Source organism: Xyrauchen texanus, chromosome 8 (genome assembly GCF_025860055.1).
Source record: "Xyrauchen texanus isolate HMW12.3.18 chromosome 8, RBS_HiC_50CHRs, whole genome shotgun sequence".
Taxonomy (NCBI): Eukaryota; Metazoa; Chordata; class Actinopteri; order Cypriniformes; family Catostomidae; genus Xyrauchen; species Xyrauchen texanus.
Window position 1 is genome coordinate 25,247,403 of NC_068283.1, and position 25,760 is coordinate 25,273,162.

General features: G+C 40.6%; 1 protein-coding gene across 2 annotated transcripts; it reads right to left on the bottom strand.

The window, feature by feature from the left end:
* Positions 1-13,666: 13,666 nt before the first annotated feature.
* LOC127647971 (splicing factor, arginine/serine-rich 19-like) lies at positions 13,667-25,295 on the bottom strand. 2 transcript variants are annotated; one of them, XM_052132510.1, is made up of 10 exons: positions 25,129-25,295; positions 24,518-24,568; positions 24,213-24,335; positions 23,736-23,812; positions 22,494-22,594; positions 18,716-22,321; positions 16,477-16,559; positions 16,060-16,371; positions 15,793-15,921; positions 13,667-15,662 (listed from the first exon to the last, which is right to left on the bottom strand). In XM_052132510.1, the coding sequence occupies exons 1-10, from the start codon at positions 25,132-25,134 to the stop codon at positions 15,504-15,506; spliced, it is 4,647 nt and encodes a 1,548-aa protein (XP_051988470.1). In that variant the 5' UTR covers positions 25,135-25,295; the 3' UTR covers positions 13,667-15,503. The 2 variants fall into 2 exon arrangements, with proteins under 2 accessions (XP_051988470.1, XP_051988469.1); XM_052132509.1 differs by having other exon boundaries at positions 18,716-22,402.
* Between the last annotated feature and the right edge of the window lie 465 nt (positions 25,296-25,760).

Below are 25,760 nucleotides of genomic sequence, written 5' to 3' on the forward strand. Positions count from 1 at the left end.
TACTGCTTTGCATCAATGCTTCAACCACTGTTACTAAGTGGGAACCCAAGACATACAAACTACTATTTGACAACATCTTATTGCAAGCAAAAAGCAAGAAAGGAAGGGGGAGAGAGTGAACACCACATCTTTGGAAGGAGGAGGCAGTGGTGGGCTAGTCTGCTTTATTAGGGCACTCTGAGATAGTACTTCCACTATCCAGGAGAGGGCAGAAGATCAGTTCGTCACCTGAGTAACAAGCAAATCATAAAGACCCACACAGAGTGTCAGTCAAAAACTTGAGGTCCCCTTTAAGGCCCAAGTTCATTAATTACATAGATTGTCTGACAGCTTGGCAGATTTTCAAAGCAGAGCTACATTCTACTGGAGGGTTTGGATGAGGGGGTTGTACAGGGATAGGGAGAATGACGAATGCTCCTTGGTCTGTGCTGAGCAAGCAAATACAACAGCTGAAGCTCAAATAAGGCAAGACTGCCCACCCACCCCGTAATTTAAAAACACATGTCACTGTGTTACATTGGGACAGGTAGATCGGTGCATACAGCTTCACAAATTCCCTCTGGTTCCAGCTTACTCAACTTGTGATCATGATCTTGAATCTCTCCCATCTGTCTCAATACACTGTCCACCCTACACACATATAGATACATGCTTAAATACACATGCTGTCATTCAAGATGCTAGTGCCCAATTCAGCAGGAGTTGTGTCCATGTCTCCCCACTTCACACGTACAGAAACATGTAACAGGAGCTGCTACAGTATAATTGTTCCCCCTGGTTGGTAAATGGTAAATGGTAAATGGTCTGCAATTATATAGCGCTTTTTTTTTTTTTAACCTTAGAGGTTACCAAAGCGCTTTAAACTGTTTCCCAATCACCCATTCACACACACACTCATACACCAATGGTGGCACTCACACACACACTCATACACCAATGAGTGTACAACAAATGTACTTGTCTGGGACAGTCATGTTCTCCACTTACTATATTTAAACAACATTTTGCAACTGAGGGAGAAAACTACATTTAAGGTGCACTCAGTATTTTTTTCTTCATTAAAAGAGATTTATCTCAATAGTCCCTTTGAAAAACATTTTAAAAATAATTTACACTCATATGAGATAAAGAATCCAGGCATATCAGTAGTCTCATTAAAGATTATTTATTTGACATGGAGGCGGTCACCTCATGGGGGCTGACATGTTAAGATCACATGACCAGCTGAAAACTTCTGGCTTTATCTTGGATACCTCCCTATTACTGAATACTTTTGGTCATGGAATAAATTGGTCATGGCTAACTATGAATAGCACATATCTACAATGGCATCAGTAACTGAAAAGCTTTGCTTTTGCATGATGCTGCATTCACGCCACAAGGGGTCAGTATAAGTCCAAGATGACTGCCATATAGGACAGTGCAACGTAAACAATTAAAACTGACTGTACCTTTAAAGGGATATTCAAATCCACTTGAAGAGTAAGATGGCAGTAATGTCAAATTTGTTCCAGATGTCTTGGATGTACAACTTCATCCTCTGAACTACAGTGGTTGATCCTACAAAGAAAGTCTGAGAGGGTGTTCTAGATTTAGCAACTGAGTCTGTATCTGAATATGTATACATCATATACAGTGGTCCAAAAAATTTTTAAACGTTATCTGCACTTGTATAAATGTGTAAATGTCTTTGCATTATATAACAAAATTTGAGGTGGTACAAGCACACTATTCATCCAAAACATTTCACAAAAATAAGTTTGTTCATTTTCAAACTATTTAACAATGGATTTCTTGTGAAATGAACATACATATATAATATTGGTTTTCATGGGGCAATGTAGTTTTGAGAATAGCCCCATTTGTCATTTCTTAAAATTGATTCAGTTCACACCCACCATGGAGGTCTGAGCCAATTCTTTCATGGAGCGTTTGGTCTCAGTCTCTGTCTCCAACAATGAAAATACTACAACTAACAAAATAGTGTGAATAGTGTAAAAAAATTTTAAGCTAAATTCGTTGCTTCCCGCTTCTTCCTTTCCCTCCTCCACGAACGAACCTTGTTGCAGAAAACATGAACTGATTTATGTCGTTTAAAACCTGTTTATTGGGTAAAGAGAGTTTTCAAGAACCTTATTGTGAGTTTACTAATATCATTTTATTTCCAAGAAAGTGGGACTGAGGATTGATAGCTGTGGGTATTTGTATGTGACGTCACCATGTTTGGGCGTGTTAAGAAACTTGACAAGTAATGAAGAGGTGGGCGCTGTGCAGTTTGAGTAAACAAGTGTCTGCGTCTTTGATTTCATTCAGAATCACTGTCTAATTATGTAAGACAGAAATGTAACAGCATCCATTTCTTATGTATGGGATTCCTGATCCAATAATATCATAAATTGCTCGTACTGTCGTCCAATGACAGGCTGTCTTACATCCTCTTCGAGTGGTACGTGGGAGAGGGGTGTGTCTTATAACTGAATCGAAAATTCATTGGTTGCTCTCACGAGTCAACAGTCCATCTCAATTGGAGAAAGAAAAGGAAAAGGAAAAGAATAAGGAAAAAGAAAAGGAATAGTAAAACGAAAAAGAAAAGACATTGGCAAATGACTTAAGAAAATAAATTGACAAATACCTTTTTAAAATTCAATTTAAAAGGTGCTTTTAAAGTGCATTAAAACGTGTATTTATAAGACTCATTTATTTCTATATTTAATGACAATTTGAATGTTAAATAAAGATGACATTTTTAAACATGAATTAAATAAACACATTTAAATGTGTTTTTATTTGTTTAAAAATTTACTTATTTATTCATAATAGATTGATAATTTATTCCTTCTTTCCTTTTCAATTGGCACTACTGGGCTTCTGCTGGTATGGATTGACAAATGGTAAAAGAAAAGGAAAATTCAAACAATAAAGAAAAAACAATTTAAAAGGTACATTTAAAAATGACTTACAAATGTGCTGTGTTATTACTAAATATAAGTACATTGTATAACATGAATTATTATTATTAATGATTAATAATTATGATTATTGTTATAACTTTCCTCAAGAAAATTAATATCTTCTCAAAGCAATGCAAAAGTAAAATAACATATTAATAAATATCCATAAATAAAACACTTTATTAGGCTCTTTGTGTTTTTATCTCTATAAAGAAAATATAAAATATCTTAAAGAAAATATGTCTGGTTTGTTTCCTGATATCAAACATCATTCAAACAGAATTTTAGAAAGGGTTTTGATGTGTATTTTAAAACCCCACTTGACATGGAGAAAAACCAGAATGAGTAACGGGTGTGATCTGTGCTTTTCTGTCACTGGAGCACAAATTTAGGGACTGGGATGACGTCAAGACTCGCACAGCTGCGTGTGTTTGGATGGGAGGCATGTTTGTAGCATGTGATGAATGTCATTGAATTTGCTTTGATGGTGGCTCAAGACAAATTTCATTTTTTGAATGACAAGCTTTTCATCTAATGACACCTGCAGCTGTCAGTGGAAAAACTGCATTTCATTATTTCTATCAGTCTCATTTGAAGCCCTGAACACTGATCAGGGATGGATTACTGACCAGGCCAATTGGGCCAGGGCCCCTTGACTTCCAGGGGCCCTTGACTGCCTGGGGGGCCCTGGGCTTTAAGGTTGCATGATCCATTTTGGCAACCCCCCGCTAGAAAACCCATCAACAATGAAAACCAAACTCAATAATTTTGGGCATGAAAACAAAAACATACCACCCACCCTCTTTCACCAAGGATACATTAAATTGATCAAAAATACTGCCAAATCATTAATTGCAAATAATTTTTATGGTTTGAAATAATTGTTTTAAGTGGTATATAATCCTTTTTTATTTTTTACCCGTGATGGCAAACATACTGTCACCTATTCCTTACAAAATCTTTCTAAAGTGCTTATTTGGTACTTATCATTAGAACAATTGAAGATGGTTTCTACAATGTGGAAATCACAATACAGTGGGGATTTTTGTATCTGAATGATCCAAAATGGTGGTGCAGTAGCACGCAGCTGCCACTCTGGATCCAAAATGGTGCTATTTTTGTCACTTAGCCCGACGTTTATGGCATACGGACATCGGAGCAACCGGTGTTCATGTCTACCATTGCCAGACACTGCTAAAATATAAGATTCATGCAACAACCAAGCTGCATGATGATCTGCAGGAGTTGCTACGTGAACTCTGCTTGCTGCGGAGACCAGGCCTCCAGTCCTTGGCGTCACCTGATGCTGGTGGCCAGGGGAGGGGACGTCATAAGCGGTGTGCAAGGAAGCAAAAGAGGGCAGGGGTCCATGCTAGGCTAAAAACAAACCCTAGCTACTATCCTGTCTATCCTGCTCTCAAATGTTTTCTCCCTGGACAATAAACTGGACTACATCTGACTCCAGCAGACTACGCAGCGTGAGCTTAGAGACTGCTGCGTTTTTGTTTTCACGGAGACGTGGCTCAGCGACAGAGTTCCGGACGCCGCCATTCAGCTAGACGCCTCGTTTCGTGCAGACAGAAATGCAGCTCTGTGCGGTAAGATTCGCGGCGGTGGCTTGTGTGTTTACATCAACACGGAATGGTGCAATAACTCTATGCTAGTCTCTAGTTACTGCTCATCGCTGGTGGAGCTTGTGACTGTTAGATGCAGACCTTTTTATTTACCACGGGATTTCACCACTGTTATTATAACCAGAGTTTACATTCCCCCCAGCGCTAACGCTAAGGAAGCGCTCTGTGAACTGTATGGGGCTATGAGCGAACTGCAGAACGCTCACCATGACGGACTGTTTATTGTCGCCGGAGATTTCAACCATGCAAATCTCAAGACAATGCTCCCCAATTTGATCAGTATGTGGATGTGGCAGGGCGGAGGGCGGGGCCGGGTCGTGATCCTACACACCCGGTCCCGTATTAGGCTAATTATGCCTCCGTGAGGTTTAAAGGCTGACTGCAGAGGGCCGTGCGGGAGAGAGAGATCGTTAGCGGACATGTCCGTCATGTGTGTTTGTGTTGTCTTTTAAGTTTTCCATTAAACTATGATTTATATCGTCAAGCCGGTTCTCGCCTCCTCCTTTCCCATCCTTTAACTATTTTACATTGATGCCGAAGTCCGGGAAGGAGGAGGGATACGCCGTAGTAGAGTTCTCGCCACTACCGTCCACCCCAACGGAGCAGCCGCGGCCATCTGCCGGGGGACGAGGAGCCCAGCCACCTGAACGAGGACGATGGCCGCCGACCGCGAGGGGAGGAGGTGCTCCTAGCCGACCGCCTGGAGCGGTCAGGGCCGCTGCCAGGGGTGGAGTCGCCACCTACCGGCCGCTGAAACGCGGCGGGGTTTAAGACCGCCGACCGCGAGCGGAGAGGGGCTCACTGCCGACCGCCTGGAGCGAGAGAACCGCTGCCAGGGGCGGGGGAGACCCCTTCTAGTCCCCGAGAACGCGGCGGGGTGTTCCGTCCGCCAGGGGCTGGAGGACTGCCTCAGATCCGCCCGGAGAGGCGCGGCTGTCGTCCGATAAAGGGACGAGGAGTGGCCGAGGAACAAGCTGCGGCGTATCGGAGAACTGGCGAGTAAGTTTTTTTTTTTTTTTCATCTCTCTCTCCTCTCTCTCTGTCACTGTCGCTCTGCGTTGGCCTTTATCCTCTTAAATTGTACAGTTTTTTAGGGGGGTACTACACTGTTACAGGAGTACCCTCCCATTTTAATAATTTCTGTTTCCCTCCCCTTGTCCCCTCCCTCGTCCAGGTAGATGGGGATGACCTGCCGGCAGTCAGCGCAGAAGGCGCGCCCTCCCCCAGGGAAAGAGGGGGGGATGTACGTCAGGCCGGGGGCTCCCCAGCCTGAGAGAACGAGGGAGGAATGTGGCAGGGCGGAGGGCGGGGACGGGTCGTGATCCTACACACCCGGTCCCGTATTAGGCTAATTATGCCTCCGTGAGGTTTAAAGGCTGACTGCAGAGGGCCGTGCGGGAGAGAGAGATCGTTAGCGGACATGTCCGTCATGTGTGTTTGTGTTGTCTTTTAAGTTTTCCATTAAACTATGATTTATATCGTCAAGCCGGTTCTCGCCTCCTCCTTTCCCATCCTTTAACTGTTTTACAGTGGACTTTGCAATGAGAGGGGCGAACACGCTTGATCTTGTTTACACAAACATTCCAGGCGCATACCGGGCGGAGCGCCACCCCCACCTCGGCAACTCAGACCACATCTCTGTTATGCTAATTCCAGCAAACAGACCGCTCATTAGATGCACAAAACCGCTCCAGAAGCAGGTGAAAACCTGGCCAGCAGGAGCCATCTATGCTCTTCCGGACTGTTTTGAGTGTACTGACTGGCAAATGTTCAGGGAGGCTGCAACATATGGTGACTCTACCAACTTGGAGGAATACACAGCATCAGTGACCAGCTACACAGCAAGTGCATTGATGATGACACCTTCTCCAAGACCATCACCACACGTTCCAACCAGAAGCTGTGGATGACTGCGGAGGTGCGTGCGCTGCTGAAGACCCGAGACTCCACCTTCAGAGCAGGCGACAAGGCTGCCCTATGAACAGTGAGGGCCAAACTGTCCCGGGCCATCAGAGAGGCAAAGCGCACACACGCCCAGAGAATCCACAGTCACTTCAAGGACAGCGGCGACACGCGGTGCATGTGGCAGGGCATCCAGGCCATCACCAACTACAGGACAACATCAGTTGCCTGTGACAAAGATGCCTCCTTTCCAGATGCACTGAACGACTTCTACTCTAGGTTTGAAGCACAGAACAATGTGGTGGCGAGGAAGACACCCCTCCTCCCAATGACCAGGTGCTCTGTCTTACCACGGCTGATGTGAGGAAAACTCTACATAGAGTCAACCCACGGAAGGCTGCTGGACCAGACAACATTCCTGGCTGAGTGCTCCGAGGATGTGCAGACCAGCTGGCAGATGTTCTTACCGACATCTTCAACATCTCTCTGAGCAGCGCTGTCGTTCCAATGTGCTTCAAGGCCACCACCCATTCTGCCTCAACGACTACCGTCCCGTCTCACTCACACTCATCATCATGAAGTGCTTCGAGAGGCTCATCATGAGGCACATTAAGACCCAGCTGCCCCCCTCACTAGACCACTGCAGTTCACATATTGTCCAAACCATTCAACAGACGATGCCATCGCCACCACCCTCCACCTGGCCCTCACCCACCTAGATAGAAAGGACTTATACGTTCAAATGCTGTTCATAGACTTCAGCTCAGCATTCAACACAATCATTCCTTGGCACCTGATTGGAAAGTTGAACCTGCTGGGCCTGGACACCTTCCTCGGCAACTGGATCCTGGACTTCCTGACTGGGAGACCTCAGTCAGTCCAGATCGGGAACAGCATCTCCACCACCACCACACTGAGCACTGGGGCCCCCCAGGGCTGTGTGCTCAGTCCACTGCTGTTCACTCTGCTGACTCACGACTGTGCAGCAATGCACAGCTCAAACCACATCATTAAGTTTGCCGATGACACGACCGTGGTGGGTCTCATCAGCAAGAACGACGAGTCAGCATACAGAGAGAAGGTGCAGCGGCTAACGGACTGGTGTAGAGCCAACAACCTGTCTCTGAATGTGGACAAAACAAAAGCACAGAGTGACCATTCTCCAATTAACATCGACGGCTCCTGTGTGAAGATCGTCAAGAGCACCAAATTCCTTGGTGTTCACCTGGAGGAGAACCTCACCTGGTCCCTCAACACCAGCTCCATTACCAAGAAAGCCCAGCAGCGTCTCTACTTTTTCGAAGGCTGAAGAAAGCACATCTCCCACCCCCCATCCTCACTACATTCTTTAGAGGGACTATTGAGAGCATCCTGAGCAGCTGCATCACTACCTGTTTTGGGACTTGCATCGTTTCGGACCGCAAAGCCCTGCAGAGGATAGTGAGGACAGCTGAGAAGATCATCAGGGTCTTTCTTCCCTGCATCAAAGATATTTACAAAACACAATGCATCCGCAAAGCAACCAGTATTGTGGATGACCCCACACACCCCTCACACAAACTCTTCACCCTTCTGCCGTCTGGCAAGAGGTACCGAAACATTCGGGCCCTCACGGCCAGACTGTGTAACAGCTTCTTCCCCCAAGCCATCAGACTCCTCAATACTCAGAGACTGGACTGACACAAACATGCGTGTCCTGAGTTGCACTTTTTGTCACTTTATACCTGGCTGCTATCTCAATAACTGCTATGTGCATAGAACATTATCTCATAGTATGTTATGTTTACATTTGGCATTTTAGAAATCTTTTTGCACTACTGTGTACTGGTCGGCGCTGCACTGTCTCTCACTGTGCCTATTGTCCTGTTAATTTTTTGTAATTTATTGTACTATCCCATACTTTTTGGACACGTTTGCACATGCACTTTATATAGGTATGTTATTTAGTCTGTGTAGTCTCATGTGGTACTGTGTTTGTCCTGTGTTGTTTTATGTAGCACCATGGTCCTGGAGGAATGTTGTCTCGTTTCACTGTGTACTGTACTAACTGTATATGGTTGAACAACAATAAAAACCACTTGACTTGATTTTTCCCCATTTGCTGAGACATTGAGTTTTAACAAGTTGCTTTACACTTGCAAGTCAAATTATGGCAAAAATAAATATATTTAACCTGAAATTCTATTTACTCCTAAAGTCTATTGTTTCAGAGAGATGAAGGCTATTCCGCATTACTGTTTTGATAAAAGAATCTCTAACCAGGTTAGAGAGGGAAGTGGACGGTCCAGATGCACAAAAAAAAGTTCTCTAGTTTGAGAAACAGATTCCTCTCAGGTCCTAAACTAGCAGCTTCTAAATGCCAAAGACCTGCATTGCTGCAAGAGGATTCTTGGACAAACAGAAATTTTAAGAATGCAACATTTATTTAAATAGAAATAGATATTTGTAACATTCTAAATGTCTCTAAATCATCTCTAAACTACATAATGTGCATTGTGACTGAAACACATTCCTTTTTCAGGTTTATTCTCATTCACTTAAGTCAAAGAAAGTTAACATATTGTATAAAACGAATCTAATGCAATATCATAGAGGAGATAATGTATCCTCTATGATACTGCAGCAATTATCCAGATATGGAATGAGATTATTAAGCAAACTTTTATCAACTCGACAAGCCAGCTGAATAAAATAAGGCAAAAATAAACATTTCACACAGTGTTAAGTGAGAGATATGATTGATTCAAACACTAAAAGTGGTAGTTCCATATATGTATTATTGTATTACAGTTGTAATAATAAAGTCTTAATTAACATTATGATTATTTAACATATCAAGATATATTATTATAAAGTAAATTGTAGAATTTGGTTCATTATGTTTTGTGATTTCTCATACCTTCTTTTATATAACATCCATCCCTTGCACACTTTTGACCTCAGGTGACATAGGGCAGGTAAGTACAGTACTGCACAGTGAGTTAGATTGTTACACGCTTTATTTTGAACAAGAGGGGCGAATGGGTACAGAATTTAATGCAGGAATACAATACCAAACTGATGCGGATTGATAGCCAGTCTGTGCACGCGTTGGTGCGAGGAACCAGACAGCGGAAAAAAAAAATGATGTTCAGTGAAATGTCAAAAGAAGATTGCAATGTATGAAGCCTAATTGTAAATATATCCGATATTATTTAAAAAAAACACAGAAAAATCATTGAGTGGGCATTTTTTGCCTCCATGTTTTGAATTTCTGGGATATTTTTGTTCATTTCGGTGCCATTTTGCCTCGAGTCCCCATTAATTTCAGATACTATTGCATTGTATCTTTCTAAGGTTTAAAAGTTTGTTTAAGACATATTGTAGCAGGAAAACAAGATATCCCCACATATATGTCAAACTACATTGTATTAATGTTTGACAGTTAAAATATTGCCAACCTTAAAAACAAGTTTGATCAGTGGTTAAACATGTTAAGACGATTTCCTCGTATCTGAATGAACGGCTCCTTTCCAGAATAAAATGAAATATACAGAAAATCACCATATTACAGTTCTTTTATAGTGGCAGGGCAGAAAGATTGAGAAGAGAAGACACTGGTGGCAGTTTATGCAAGGTGCTGTGCTCATGATGCGGTGCCCTGCATGCTTCAGTTGTGCTGTGCACAGCGTGTTTCTGATAATAAACAGATTTAGGGCTTATAACTTTCTTCTTCCCAAAAATTTTGGAAAATTATATATTTTCTTTTTGTACTTTGGAATTGTGATGAAAAATAATGGTAGCAAAGTTGAATACTTCTTTTTTAATCAACTCAAGAAAACGTAGTATGTATTTATACTTAGAAAAGTAGAAAAATTTGAAATATGTACTCAAGTACTGTAACTCGTTACTTTCCAACTCTGCTCATCATAACACATTCCCTTGTCTCAATCTGCTGGCACAAAAACAGAAATATTATAAATGGCCACATAAACATACCTACTGTAGAACTCAGAATAACCTATATAGCCTATATATCATCACAGCATATCCAATTACATTATTGTTAGGGAAAACATATGCTACATATAAAACCTTTCCTTTTTGTAGCATTTTGAAATTTGTTGCATACTTTAGGTTACTATATATTGGTGACTTTTCAGTGACCGGATCATTGAAAATAATGGATTTTATGTTTTTTTTTTTTTTTTTGCATATGCTATATATCAGATCTATGTATGATTTAACTGACCGATTTAATGATGCAATACAGAAAGGAATCACTGTATCTTTCTCACTCTTTACATGTTTACATGATAGAATAGAAGTCTTTATTTTTGTCACACATTATATATAAATTTTTTGCATATACATTTTTATGTAAAAGTTTGGGCACCCCTGATAATTATCATAATTTCAGTTTATAATCTGCTGGGCTTTCAAAGCAGCAACTTAATTTGGATATAATTTCTACCTTATGGAAACAGTAACATTTCAGTTCTGAAATAACATTTATTAAATCAACAGAAATAATGCAATTGAAGTCATAACAAAAACAGACAGGTGCAAATAATTGGGCACCTCAATGGAATTATCACATTCATATTTAGTAGAGCCTCCTTTTGCTGAAATAACAGCCTTGAGTCACTTCTTTTAGCCACTGATAAGTCCCTGAATTCTGGCTGCAGGTATTTTGGAACATTCATCCTTGCAAAATGTCTCCAGTTCAGTCAGGTTTGAGGGTTTCCGAGAATGGACAGCCCGCTTCAAAATGGTCCATAGATTTCCGATGATGTTCATGTCTGGGGACTGGGATGGCCATTCTAGAACTTTGCATCTGTGTCTGTGCATGGAATTCCTTGGCAGATTTGGAACACTGCTTTGGATCATTGTCCTGCTGAAACAACCAACCCCGGCATAACTTCAACCTCTTGACTGATTCTTGAACATTGTTCTTAGGACTCTGCTGATACTGGGTGGAATCCATGTGACCCTGAACTTTGACAAGGTTTCCAGTACCTGTGCTTGCCATACAGGCCCATAGCATAATGGACCCTCCACCAAATTCTACAGTAGGGAGCAGGTTCTTCTCCTGGAACGTGGTGTCCTTTTTCCGCCACACAAAGCGCTTCTGGTTGTGACCAAATAACTCTGAGTTTCATCTGTCCACAGCACATTATTCCAAAATAATTCTGTCCAGATGAGCCTTTGCATACCTCAAACGACTCTGCTTGTTGGCAGTACACAGCCTTTTTCCACATCACCCTTCCATTGAGCTGTTCTTTGAGCAAAGTGCGCTGGACTGTGGAACAATCTACAATGACACCATCAGCAGCCAGATGTTCTTGGAGCTCTTTAGAGGTGGTCTGTGGTTTGTCTGTGACCATTCTAACCATTATTCGCCTTAGCCTTTCAGATATTTTTCTCGGCCTACCACATCTTCCCTTCACAAGGACTGTTAAACCTTTGTGATAACTTTTTGTATCCTTCTCCTAATTCATATTGATGAATTATCCTAGTTTTTAAGTCATTAGGAGTTCTTTTGAGGTTCCCATGTTGCTACTTTTCACTAAAGAATCAAAGAGAAGCACAACTAGCAATTAGCTACCTTGAATATCCTCTTTCATGATTGGTTTTCAGTCTAATGTTCATTGAGCCAATTAAATAATTTTTTGTTGCAGTCAATCAGCATTAAGTGACTACAGGTATTCAAATCAACACAATTAAAGGGTGGACAAACCTTTGCTCAGCCTATTTTTCACATTTGATTTTATTTTATACAACTCAATTCTGCTACACTAAAAACAAATTCTGAAAAACATCACATTATTCAGCTTTCCCTAGAAACTGAATGGCAATTCACTATGACCTTTTCTTAAAAAGACAGAGCAAATTATCATGAAGCCTCAGAGGGGTGCCCAAACTTTTGCATAAAACGGTATACAGAGAAATTCTTTTTTTTTTTCACATATCCCAGCTAAGCTGGGATCAAAGTGCAGGGTCAGCCATGATACAGCGCCCCTGGAGCAGATAGGGTCAAGGGCCTTGCTCAAGGGCCCAACAGTGGCATCTTGGCAGTGCTGGTGCTTGAACCCTGACCTTCTGTTCAGTAGCACCTATCAGTTCAACTTACCTCTCATAAATGCAATAGCCTGCAGAGGATTCAAGCACAGGAATTCACATACTGTACCAGAGCACAAGTTTAGCGAGGGAACGCAAAAGCATTTTGTATATATAATTGTATATAAAATTATATATATTAGAAAACACTAGCTCATAATTTCTTTATTGAAATTATTGCAATACTTTGTTATATTATCCTGAAGAACTATAACACTATTAATGCTAATAGGTCTAATAATTGAATCAGCAGTTAGGGAAAGTGCAGGAGATCCCATTTGGAGATGAACAGTTGACTCGCATGGAGGACATGGAGATCCAGATTGTTCATTAACGTGTTTTGTTTTTCCCAAAAAAATGTTTTTCCTCAAATTTGTGTAATTTTGTTTATATGTAAACAAACTAAATGTTCATAATTGTTTAAATAAATAAAACAGGCTACTAAGAAAAGGGACTTCAGAAAAATCTGAATATTTATGCGTGACTCTTTTAATAATAACAACATTAGCAGCAGCAGCACAAACATTTTGTCATTACATCGAGGGCTGTGGGCCTTGACTTTGTATTGTTGACAGAATTTGGCCCTTGGTGAACCCTGTTCTAGGGGCTCAGTGGGGGCAGCACTATTACAAATGGAAAAGAAACCTCGAAGTCAACTCCCTCCACATTAAAACTGAGAAAGTTTCAATTAAAACACGAGAAGTGCTCACTTCAGGTCCCTATGGGCCGACGTCTCTTTTTAAAAATGCATCTGATTTGAGGTATTATTTATGCGTGGCAAGTTATATATGCAAATATGAAATAACATTTGTCAGTTTACTACTCATTTTGAAAACGATGGGTTAACAGTTACCCATGAAGATGAATCACCATAGGCCTATATATTTCAGCTTTGCACATGTTTGTTTACATCTATTTTAATCTGACTGCATATTAATGGATTAAAGATTAAGGCTTTTAATTTAAATAATAAAATGCACAAATTAACAATAACATAGGCATAATAAAAATGTAGTTTTGCAAGAAACATGGAATTTAGTTTCCTCCAATTTTAACTGTGTAGTATACAGTTGAGGCAAGGTATCAAAAATAAAAGATACAGCATTGTACAGATTTAATTTAGGATATATCAAGAATTGGGTTTGTTTAGATAGTTCTGTCTCACTCAATGCTTAAAATTGTGTAGAAGCGAGTGGTGTAAAACATGGTGCTAAGTCATTATGTTGTCGTGTAGCTGTTATGTTGTAAATTATCAATTTAGTTGTTAAAGGATGTCAGGTGAATGTGTAAATTTTGTTTTATATTCTTGGCCATTCTGAGTCATGGAATTTATCAGTGTACTATCAGATTCTCACTGGACTGCACAAATATTTTACCAAAAATGTTAAGTGAAACAATAAAGGTATAAGCTAACAAGTACCTTTAAATGTTGACTGTAGTGAAGTTCGTGTGCTGTCAGGAGGGATTACTGGAAGAAAAAAAAAACTCACCTTGTGTAACAGTGAAACCTATATTGACAAATGTGGTAGTACTGAAAAAATGCAGACTGACCAGTCCATGCTGTCCTTCCCACCAATTTCAATGCAGCTTTTACTCACATAATCAAGCAATAGAGATTAGAAAGACCAGGCCAAAATCAACCATCCCAATGGCTAAATTGCAAAGAAAAGTGTGATTTTGTTCATTGGTATATCTGAGATCACTCTGTTGTTACTTTCACCAACATGGTGGTGCCATATTTGTAAACAGTCAACACAGTTGTTTATTTGCATTTTTGTACAGTTAGCATCTACTGAGTTAATGTTATGTGCAACGAGTTATGAGAGAAACCGTAACATCCTATTTATCAAAGGTTCTAGTTTATCTGACAAAATAAATAATTGTGCCCCTTAATGCAATAATACAGAGCTGGAAAAGAAGACGTTGACCATATGAATTCCTATAAATTAGGAGAAAAAGCAGTCACATTTGATGTTAAACTACTACTAAAAGTCTTTAAAAAAAATGATTTGGTTAAGGACAGTCTCACTTTTTCCTTGGAAGTAAGGGCACAACTTTATCTCTTAAGTGAGCCTCAAAATCACCACAGTTCTCTTCAGTACAAATAAAATCCGAAATGCATGCATTTATCTCCAGCGTTTAAATACACACCGTTATTCTCTTCCAATGTCTTTCGCTGACTAAATTATATTGTACAATTATGACTGGGGAAAACAAATGCTGTAACTAGGTGACATTTTGTCAGTTTAAATTTCAGTTGCCTGGAAGTATTAAAAAAAAAAAAAAAAAAAAAAAACATAAATTTGTTCCACCTATTTACACATTCACTGTTCCTTGAGATATGGAACTGATAGAACATATCCCCCATCCCACAGCTATCTCAAAAATTGTGAAGGTGAAAGAGTATGTAATGTGCCCAATTAGCACGCTTGAACAAATGGTCTTCAATACGGTGAGAAAAATCAGGTTGCACTCACGCATCTAAAGAAAAGCAGATGGGGTAAAGTCAACATTCAATTCTTAAATCTTTCATTCATTCTCACACACAAAATCCATCTTAATAGTAATAAATGCATAAGCTATCAGACAATTTAAAATGTGCACCCTTCTCAGAAATAAAGAATGAGAAAATGTGTATCGTCTTAATCTCTCCCTCTTGATTATATACTTTCAAACACTTTCATCATGTTCTTTATATCATACCACATTTCTCTATACATACATATTTATAACAAGACAAGAAAGAGAGACAGGAAGGCAGGTGGAGTACACAAGTTTACATGATGTTAACACATAAGGGGGAACAGAGCAGTATAACATAAACGGTCACTCAATAGCCTTGTTGGGCCCAAACACGTGCAAGGGATGAGATTTTTCAAAATATGTTCAAGCAGATGGAGAAAATAAGTCTGTCAAATCATGTTGAGAAATACATTGAAGCAGACTCTCTATCCTCTTTTTCCTCTTCGTCCATCTTGCGGCCATGCTTTCTGAAATACTTGTACCTCTGGACATAAAGCTTGACCAGGTTACTCACTTTAACCGGGTTAATCTCGCCTGTTCGGCTGTGACAAATCTGTGAGGTACAAATCAGATTTTGTCATACATAGACAATGTAAAACCAAGAAACTGAGGACACTCTTTTCAGATATTTACAATTACAATTTTTAAGTCTCACATCAGGTACAACTTAAAAACATCATTACCTTGTGCACAGCTTTCCTTAAGATATCCTTGTATTCATCTTTGTTGATGTCTTTGCGTTGGTAGTATGGCTTGATGGCCAATTTGACTTCCTCGATTGCCCTCTCCTGGGTATGCAGCTTCTTCATATACTAAGCAAAAGCAAATTATTTAGAATTAAATATAATAGATGTTATGAATGTATGAATGCCAGAGGGGGGTGGGTGGGAGAGAGAGGAGAGAGAGAGAGAGAGAGAGAGAGTGTGTGATGTTAATCTAAGTGTAGATACCTTGTCAGGGTCTTTACTTTCATTGTCCCAGCCCATTTCACACGAGCCCCCAGTCGCCCCTGACATTCCTGCTGGCAATGGAGGAGGTGGAGTCTGAGCACAGCCTCCACCCATTGAGAGTCCAGGGTGCAAGTGTGTCGGAGGGGTTTTGGTGCAGCCAACTAATGGGACAGAGCTGTGGAGAATATATTGTGCAGGATTGGGTCCTGGAGGTGGAGCATGTGATGGAGGAGGAGGAGGAACTTGTGATGACAGAGACGAGGATAATTGAGCGTGTGGCTGTGACTGGTTCTGATTAGCCTGTGAGAGAATCTGTGGAAAATGAATAGGGAGAATCTTTCAAGTTACTAAATAACTACATTCTCATTATTGTTATTATTAATAATAATAAAGTTATAATCATACCACAGATTTTACCTGACTTGTGGCCTGGATGAACTCTTGTGCTTTGGCTCTGCTGGCTATATTGGCCTCTTCCATTTTGAAGAGGAGGGCTGTCACTGAAAAGGGTTTATACGACAATCATTTAGCAGCAGTACATTGTCAATAATCTCAGTATAATGCTGAGTTCACGTTGAATTACTTTGAGATGGCAACTCAGAGATTCTACTTGAAGCTGTTCACTTCCTGGAGTAAAGTATTAAATGGGAAATCCATAGAGCGCCTTATGAACATTAGTGGTATTTCAAAGCACTGTACACTGCATCTCATTCACCCATTCACACACACATTTACACACATTTACACACATTTACACACACATTTACACACCAATGATGGAAGAGCCAGCCATTGGGAGCAACTTGGGGTTCAGTGTCTTGCCCAAGGACACTTTGGCATGTGGAGTCGTGTGGGCTGGGAATCTAACCACCAACCCTGCGATTTGTGGACAAGCCGCTCTACCACCTGAGCCACATCTGCCCCATTAATTGAGTAAAAAATGTGTAACTGTAATCAGTTACATCAAAACTCAACATATTCAGATTAGTTACATTTTGTAAAAATTGGGATTACTAGCAGGATACAAATTTTCAATATATAAAAAAAATAAACAAAAGATCATCCTGACATAAAATGATTAAGACCGGTGCTTGCTTTAGAGTGGTACAGGTATGATCAGATGTGCACAGGAGATCTCTTCCTGTTCTCTCTCGTGACTCATGTGATTCTGGTGACACTTACTGTCGCATGTGTAAATAACACCTGATTCATATCAAAACTGCACTCTCCAAATGTGGTCAAACAATTAAAAGGGCTGTTTCATCACAATGGACACATTCTTGTCACTTCAATGGAGAAAAGGGAAACAACATTACAGTTCAGTGCAAATTACCTTCCGGGTTTTTCCAAGGACCCCGACATATAAATTAAAAAAGCATTTAATGTTAAGACCCAAACAAAAAACACGTTAGCTAGGATAGCTAATATTAGTCATACGAGTTCCCTAATTCGCCGTCAGACCGTCTGTCAATCGTTTTGTGGGAGATGGAATAGAAGCAGAGAAACGACCACTCCCCCCAGCGAACGGACGGAATTTTGGTACACGGGACACCTACTGTCGAAACCTTAGCGTGACTTCTCATTTCCATCCTAACTTCAGTTGAAACTCTAAAACTTTTCTCTGAAATGCTTTCAAGTTGATTTGACAACTGTGATTTGACAGCATTTATTTTTTCTTTGTTAAAAAAATCCAGATTGTACACATGAATACCAAATGAATTGAAAATATTAAGTTCTTAGAGGAAAAGTGCAATGGGTAATTTATCTGACGTTGATACTTATTATAAATGCATCATTAAGAAGTTCAAAAGTAAGGGTGAGGCAGAAATACTGGCAAATGTAACATTTGAAAATTCATAGAAAGTTGGAATAAGAAAATCAAGACACACTTATAAGGTTTAAATCAATTTTTATCCATTCTTTAAAACAATATTTTTATATTTTATTTTTAATTAATTATTTGTTTTTGTCATTAAAATCCTCAAACATAAACATAGAATCAACCATAAATGTTAGCTGATGATGTTTGACTGTTTGCTTGATGCGTAAAAATATATATTTTCTGTAACAGACAGAGGACTCACCTGATTTGGTTAAAAATCTGGAGTTGTTCTACATTTGAACATATTCTGTTTCCCTATTAAGGAGGCAGTGTCCCTGTTTTTCAAGTTTTTTTCTTATACTATATATAATAATAGCTACATCACTCATAACATTATTCAAATATAAAAATCCTTTGTGAAAACATAGCTTTTCTCTTGACTTTATTCACATATGTGATCTTGAGGTAATCAAAAAGTAACAAAGTATTCTGATTACATTAATTTCTTATTTAGGTAACTGGATTAAGTTACTGAATAATTTTTTACTAAGTAACCTGTATTTGTAATGTATTACATTTAAAAAGCCATATTGTTTCTTTTACATGGTATTATGACTGTTAAGTCTTTGAAGTTTTCATAGACATCCAAGTTTACAACTTATAATTCCGAGTTCTACGAAGATGTGAACACTTTTTACACTAAGACGTAATTGCTCCTCAAAGCAAAGTGCCTGTAAATGTGAAATTTCTTATGACCACTATATTCTGTGTTTATCTTCTATTTGAGTGGTTATTAAATACATTTACATCAGAGGGTATGCGTAAAACACTCACATGCTAAAACCCCTCCAGCAGTGCAGTCCACTCCAGTTTGAAGACTCCACGGTAATGGTGGAGCTGGTGGGGGTGGAGGTGGTGGCGGCTTGTTTACAGAAGATGAGGACACTGAAGAGGAGGAGGATGAAGAGGGGTCGTTTGCCAGAGGAGCACTGGAATGAGAGAGGGAAGCCGATACTAAAGCCGATGAAGAAGTGGAGCATGGTGGTGATGCCTTTTGATCATCTGGTAGGAGAGATTTAGCATTGGAAGTGGACTGTGATATGCTATCCCCCCTGATCTGTGATGACAGCAGGCTGGGAGGGCTGGGTGGTGACTTTGCGGGAATGAGAGATATGGGTTTGGACTGACCAGGGCACTCCTCGGAGAGGAATAAAGGCTCTGGCGTCTTACAGCTACTATCAACAGTTTGAGAGTCTGGGGACGACTCTCTAGTGTCTCGAGAGGGAGGCACAGACAACGGGGATGTGTGTGGTGGTGAGGAGGTGGGTGGAAGGATACTTGCTGATGAGGAAGTGGAGGATGAGGAAGATGATGGAGTGGGGCCAGGGAGAGCAGGAGGAGGACTGGATGGCTTGGATCCAACCCCAACCAATGGCTGCATTTCTGTTGATACTCCCACCCAAACACCACCAACCATGCTAGAATTACTATTAGAGCTTTTAACATCACTTCCATCCACAGATAGCCCTTTCTCTCTGGGCTTCTTTCCAAGTCTTCTTCGGCGTTTTGATGCCAAAGATGATGTAGGGGAAGAGGCGGATGAAGACGTAGATGTAGCAGAGCTTGGCTTGACTTTTTTTGACTTCAGTCCACTTGGATTGGTTGAGGACGGTGGCCCAAGGATGTTGCGTTGTTTCCCCGATTTGCTTAGGTCTTTGCCTCTCCCTGGAAGGGCCAGAGTCTCAGAGCAGGGCTTTAGAAATGGTGACCTGCTCTCATTGTCCCTGCGGAACACCACAGCAATAGATCCACCAACAACTGAGGGCCCTGACGCTCCACTAACAACCCCACCAGATCCAAGGTCAATGCCCAACTTCCCAGAGATACCAGTGGTGCTGCTAACACCCTCTCGCACAAGGACAGACACTTTAGATTGGAGCTTACCCTTTCTACTACTACCACTAAGCTTCTTGGACCTTCCTGATCGCCCAGAATCCTTCTTCCCTGTTTTTCCAGTTTTCCGTCCCCGTTGAGCAGTGGATGAGGAAGTTGTATGTTGAAGGGATGTAGTGTTGCCCGAGGATGCAGAAAGAGGTGGTGAGAAAGATGACAGGATATTTTTACTTGTGGCTTTTGGTCTATGAGAAGAGGAAGAGAAGGTGGATTCAGACTGACCAACTTTCTTGACAAATCTAGATTTCTTCTTCAAATGATGTCGGCTTGCTTTGGGTGCAGTGGATTTCATTCTGGGGCTGGGTAGGGGGGGCTCAGGAGGAGGAGGAAGCAACGGTGAGTCCTCCAGTGAGGGGTAGTCTGAATCCAGAGCTTCACCATCCAAAGACAGCATGTCTGCCTCAGGCCGGTTTGATTCATATCTATGGTAACGAGGAGGGGTGAGGGAGGTAGGTCGAGACCTGCTTCTATGCTCCTCTTCCTTTCCCTCCTCATCATCTGATAGTCTCCTTCGTTTCTTCTTTCTCTTGTGGTGTTTGTCTGAGCTCTGGGATCGGCTGCGGGAGTGGCGCTGATCAAGAGGTGGTGAACCTGGGACTGTGGTGGTGGTTGTAGTGGTGGTAACAGTGATGGTGCGTTTGATAGCAAAAAGATCAGAGCCATTGAGATCCTGAATAGATGGTGGTACAACAGGTCTGCTATCTCTTCTCCTGTCCCGGTCTCTTTCCCTCACCATTTCTTTCTCTCTATCTCTTCTGACACTGCTTCCTCTGCTCCTTCTTGTACTCCCTCTCTCTCTGCTGCTTGATCTTCTGGTATCTTTATCTCGATCTCTCTTTCGCCCATCTCTTCTTCTAGAGTCTCTGTCGCTCTTTCTGTCGCTCTTTCTGTCCCTCTCATCTCGCCACTTGTCTCTATCCCAGTCTCTTTCATGATTCCTGTCTCTTGCTCTCTCCTTTTCCTTTTCTCTGTCTCTATCTTTGTAGTGGTCCTCAGAGTGGCTGGACCATGATCTGCGACCGTGTGTTCGGTGGGAGACATTCTGAGATTGGGAGCAAGATAAATGTTCTGGAGTGCTCCGACGTCTCTTTTTCCTCTTGCGACTATCACTTCTGCTACTTCTCCCTCTGTCCCTTTCCTTTTCTTTGTTTTCTCTTCCACTCCTCTTTACACTGTCCCTGTCTTTGCTCTCTGTCCTCCCTCCACCTGACTCCTTCCCCTCTTTCCTTTTTTTCCTCTTTTCCTTTTCCCCTCTTCCCTCTTTCCGCTTGCGTCCATCCCTGTCCTTTGAACTCTTGGAGGATTTATGACTCCTTTCTTTATTGGGGGATAGGGGTGGAGAAGTGGGAAAAGATGGAGAGGGCAAGGACAAAACTGTGGCAGATGGAGGTGATATGGATGCAGAGGAAGGGCAAGACCTGAACCTCTCTTTCCGCCTGCTCGTCAGTTTTCGTCTCAGATCTCCCACACCCACAGAAGCCACTGGTTCCCTTTCCCATTCTTCATCAGCACGGACAGATACAAATCCATCACCCTCTAAGACCCGTAATATCCTCTCTGGTTTTGGGCCACTCCCTTGAAGGTAAGAGGGACTGCTTGAGGATGGAAGCAACACCTCCCTTCTTTCAATCACCCGTTCTCTTCCTCTTTCAGTGGCCCCCACAATCTCTCCTTCTTCTATATCAGAGTGTTCAGAGTCTGTTCTCTTTTCTCTTAGATTTTTTACTTGTTCTCTCATTCCATCCTTGATTGATTGCTTGCTGTTAATGTCCAAAATTACATTATTAAACATGCAAGATGGAGAGACAATTTCTGTTGAATCTGGAGGACCCCCCTCTGTTCCAGCAGCTGCCCCTACTTCCAATGTTCTATCATCAGCCATAAAATTCCCTTCACTGTTAATGCTGCTTCCTCCCTCATTCTCCCCATCCATAAATGTTTTCTCTTCCTCTGTTTCAGAGGCTGGAGAACCAGTAGGTTCAAAAGGATCATACTTGTCAACTTCATCCTCATCCTCAGTGGATGCCCGTTCTCTCTCCCCCTCCCCCTCAGTTGGGTAAAATGGATCATATATGTCATTCTCTACACCCTCCCTTTGTCCATCATTGCATGGATGTGTGGATGATGCAGATGTGTGGAGTGGAGGATTAGAAGAAGACGGCACAGACAGTGATGGCACAAAAGAGGATGAAGTGGATGATACGCAGTCTCCAGTTCCTTTGCTAGCTCTGCTGTCTACTGCATGACCTCTGCCCTCATCCTCATGGTAGTTTGTACCTTTTCCACCAGGAGAGGATGATGAGGGGGAGGAGGGGGAGGAGGAAGGAGAAGAGGGAGCAGATGAAGGAGATGATGGCGAGTTGGAGGGTGATGAGGGGAGAGGGCTTTTGGCGATCTCTATGACTCTTTGAGTGGTTGTGAGGGAACAGGGAGGTTTCATCAGTCCAGAGGCCTGAATTAGACGTGAACACCATCTGGGATAAGAGCCTGAAGGCAAAAAACATTCCACAGAACTTCTTTTTATACTTGGTGATGGAGGCATGAGAAAATGTCCACTTAAAATGTATCCTAATGAAAACAGACAAAAGAAAATATAGAAATAGGTTTGGTCACAATCAATGTCCACATCAACAAAGGTAAGCTAAGTATCTGAACTTACCTGGCTTCTGGTAGCCAACATTGGGGGTAATAGACATCAACAAAGCAAGAGATGAGCCATCCTCTACACTCACTTCTGCTGTTAGCTCCACATCAAAGTCACTAAAGAAAAAAAAAATTATATAGTACACCAATATCCCAATCTTCACATTTTAAGAGTACGTGTAAAACCTTTAAATTACATTGTTTAATAATGCAAAGGCATTGTTTAATAATACAAAAGTATTGTTTAATAATACAAAGGCTGTCACAGCATACCATCACTGAAATTAGGCATAGAAAATCTTCTACTTTCAAAACCAAGATTCAAATTTTGGACAGGACATTTACTACTTAATTCAGTAATGATCTTATTGTCAAGCATTGTTTTTTAAAAAAATGTTTAACTCAGTTTTTATCTTTTGAAGAAAATGTATTTTAGAAATGAGTTATTTCGTCATGTCATAATGACATAATTTTAGTCAATGAAAATAACACATTTTAGTTGATGATAATGTGCAAATAAAAAAGATCAAAATGTGATAAAATAATATAAACAGATAAAAGATACATACAAAATAAAAGTACAACTGTCCTTGTTGTGAAAACCTATATATATATAAATAATAGCATATAATGAATACACTGAAGTATTAGCTACTCTTCGTTAGCCTATTGTATTCTGAATTCTTCATGCTGTAGTCTGTTAATTTTTTATTGTGTTTAGCCACCTTAGGATTTGGCATTGTGCATAGTGTTTCTTTATGGAATATGAATATTCACAATGCTAGTTTTCATGCATAATATGCCATGGTGCATAATTTAGTTCAAGTTCACCTGTTCTTTTGCTTCATTGTCTGTGCAGATGTAAGTTGTGCAATATTACATAAATGTTGTAGATACAGTAAATAATCTCATGTTTAAATAGAATCCATTTGAGAGAGGTAATTAACCCATTTTAAAGCGGTTCATTTTGCAGTTGTTCAACTCGCCCCTCGAGCGGGGAAATCCCCAACATACATTTTGGAATAAAATAGTCCATTTCTTCTTCTGTTTATTTCTTGCAACGTTAATATCTTGCAGTATAATTTTTCCTGTCATATTTTTGTGAAGAGTATGCTTTAATAAATCTTTTGATTATCCTTATGATGCATATTTTTCTTATCTTATTCATTATTGTAGACAAATAAATAAATAATAAAACCTTTGTTAAAGAACATTATTGTCAGTAGTTTCATTGATGAGATTAACACTGATCACCTACCAGTCCAGGTACTGAGGTTGTGAGCTGAGCTGAGGCACAAGGAATACAGGCTCAGAGGAAGCAACAACAGAAGACCCCTACAAAACAAATGACATGGCCCAAGGCTCAACTTATGACAGCGGAATTCCGAAAGAGAAAATTAGATAGACAAGACACATAAAGAGACAGTATTAATGATTGTTTAACCCAAACACCTAAGAATGCAGCATGAAATCAGAATGAATAATAAATACAATTTTACTACAGTAATCTAATAATAATAACAATAATTATTAATAATAATATTCAGTGCAAGCTTATATTACATCAAAAATATTCAACTTGACTCTTCATCACTTGCTAGTTTGTGAACATGGGAGCTCCAATTACAATGTAATTTTATTCATTTTTGTTCTTTTATAACAGTTCTGGCCAAATTGTGTAGACCAACTCACAATTACACAAACAGGCTAATTATAAATAGCCATTTTACTTTACCAGTTCACTAGGGTCATCCTCTGAGTTCTCTCCATTTCCTTGGTAACATCTTAAACCAACTGTCCTCCTGTCTGCTTTAGTCTCAATTTTCTCCTCTTCATCTGGACATTGTTCAGTCTGTGACTACAAAAGACAGAAGATACAAGCTAAAGAGCACACAAAGTTTCCAGCTGAGAGCACAGTGCATGAAGTTAACAGAATCTCATTATCTGCAAAATACAGTCATACAATGAAAACCCAACTGGTTCCTACAGTAACGAGTACAGTTGGTTACCTCAAGATTTTACCTTTACATGACTACTTACCTTGGCGGGCACGACCTCATCATCATTGTGATCCTGTCCATCTGTTCCCATCTAGAGACAATATACAGCACTTAAATGTTATATTACAACCACATACCGACCTAAAACAAAGGATATACTTTCATCATCAAGGTGCACATGCTCTCAAATTATTAACAATTCCGAAGGATCTGAGAAAACTACTTCTGCACTACATCTCTGTCTACGACATGAAGACCGCTCACGGAAACCTAATCACTTGGAGAGAAAGCTTAAACTGTATTGACAATCGACACTTTACCTTCATTTCTAGACACTGATAGTGACCACTAGATTAATTGTCATATGGGATGCTACATACATCTAATCAATACTATCTACGACGGGTGCTCAACTGCAGTGTCTGTCTGTGTGCTCACTTGTAAACCGTATGAAATAACGGTTACACTACACGTTAAAAAAATCCCAAATTGTCTCTTGCTGAATACATTCTGTGTGACTAGTAGAATGTCTTATCAATGCTTAGTTTTAAGCAACATGCACAGACTAGCTGCCATAATCTATAGCCTACACTTTGTCATCCACAGCGGTTAGCTGGCTAGCTAAGTTGACGTGCTATTTGAATCGTTTACCTTCATAGTGAAGAGAGGAACCAGCAGGTAAATCCCAAAACTGACAACCCGCTAAACCCCTTTGAAGTGTTTGTGTAAACTTTAAAACGGCATGCAAAAGCATGAAACATTTTTTTCTTTTTAAGAGCACAATAAGAGGCCCATCCCATTCGATTCCGCCATTTTACTTCCCCATCTGAAAATCTGCCGGCCACACGGGCTTATGGGAAATGCAGTTTTGTCACGAGAGCTCGTCTCGTTCTGTGATAAGTTGATGCAAGTAGAAGGCGGAATGTCTGCATAATAAAACGTCTCTGTAAAGAAAACGAAATGAAAGAAAACACGGACTAACCTAGAAAATATTTTGTGATCAACCCACGAACTCTGTATGTCACGATAAGGGTAGGCCCATAGATATTATATAGAGACTAGCTGCCCTATTGGCTGCTTCGCAATGAGAAATACGGCCGCCATCTTAAACCGGTCGTACTCCTAGTTTCGTTGCGCTGCAGCAGTTAAGATGCCAGAGCACTGTGGAGCATTTTCCTGTTTAATCGCGGACCAACGCAAATAGGGCCCGGGGGATTACTTTTCACAAGTAAGTTTTAACATTACCGTACTATTGGTTGTATTTTGTAAATATTAAAATTCGC

Bases quoted from the DNA above. Each gene is read 5' to 3' on its own strand.
- LOC127647971 (XM_052132509.1), bottom strand. The intron at 22,595-23,735 runs GTAGGTGATCAG...TTTTTTCTTTAG, and splicing joins CAACCTCAGTACCTGGACTG to TGACTTTGATGTGGAGCTAA. The intron at 16,372-16,476 runs GTAAAATCTGTG...CATTTTCCACAG, and splicing joins TCATCCAGGCCACAAGTCAG to ATTCTCTCACAGGCTAATCA.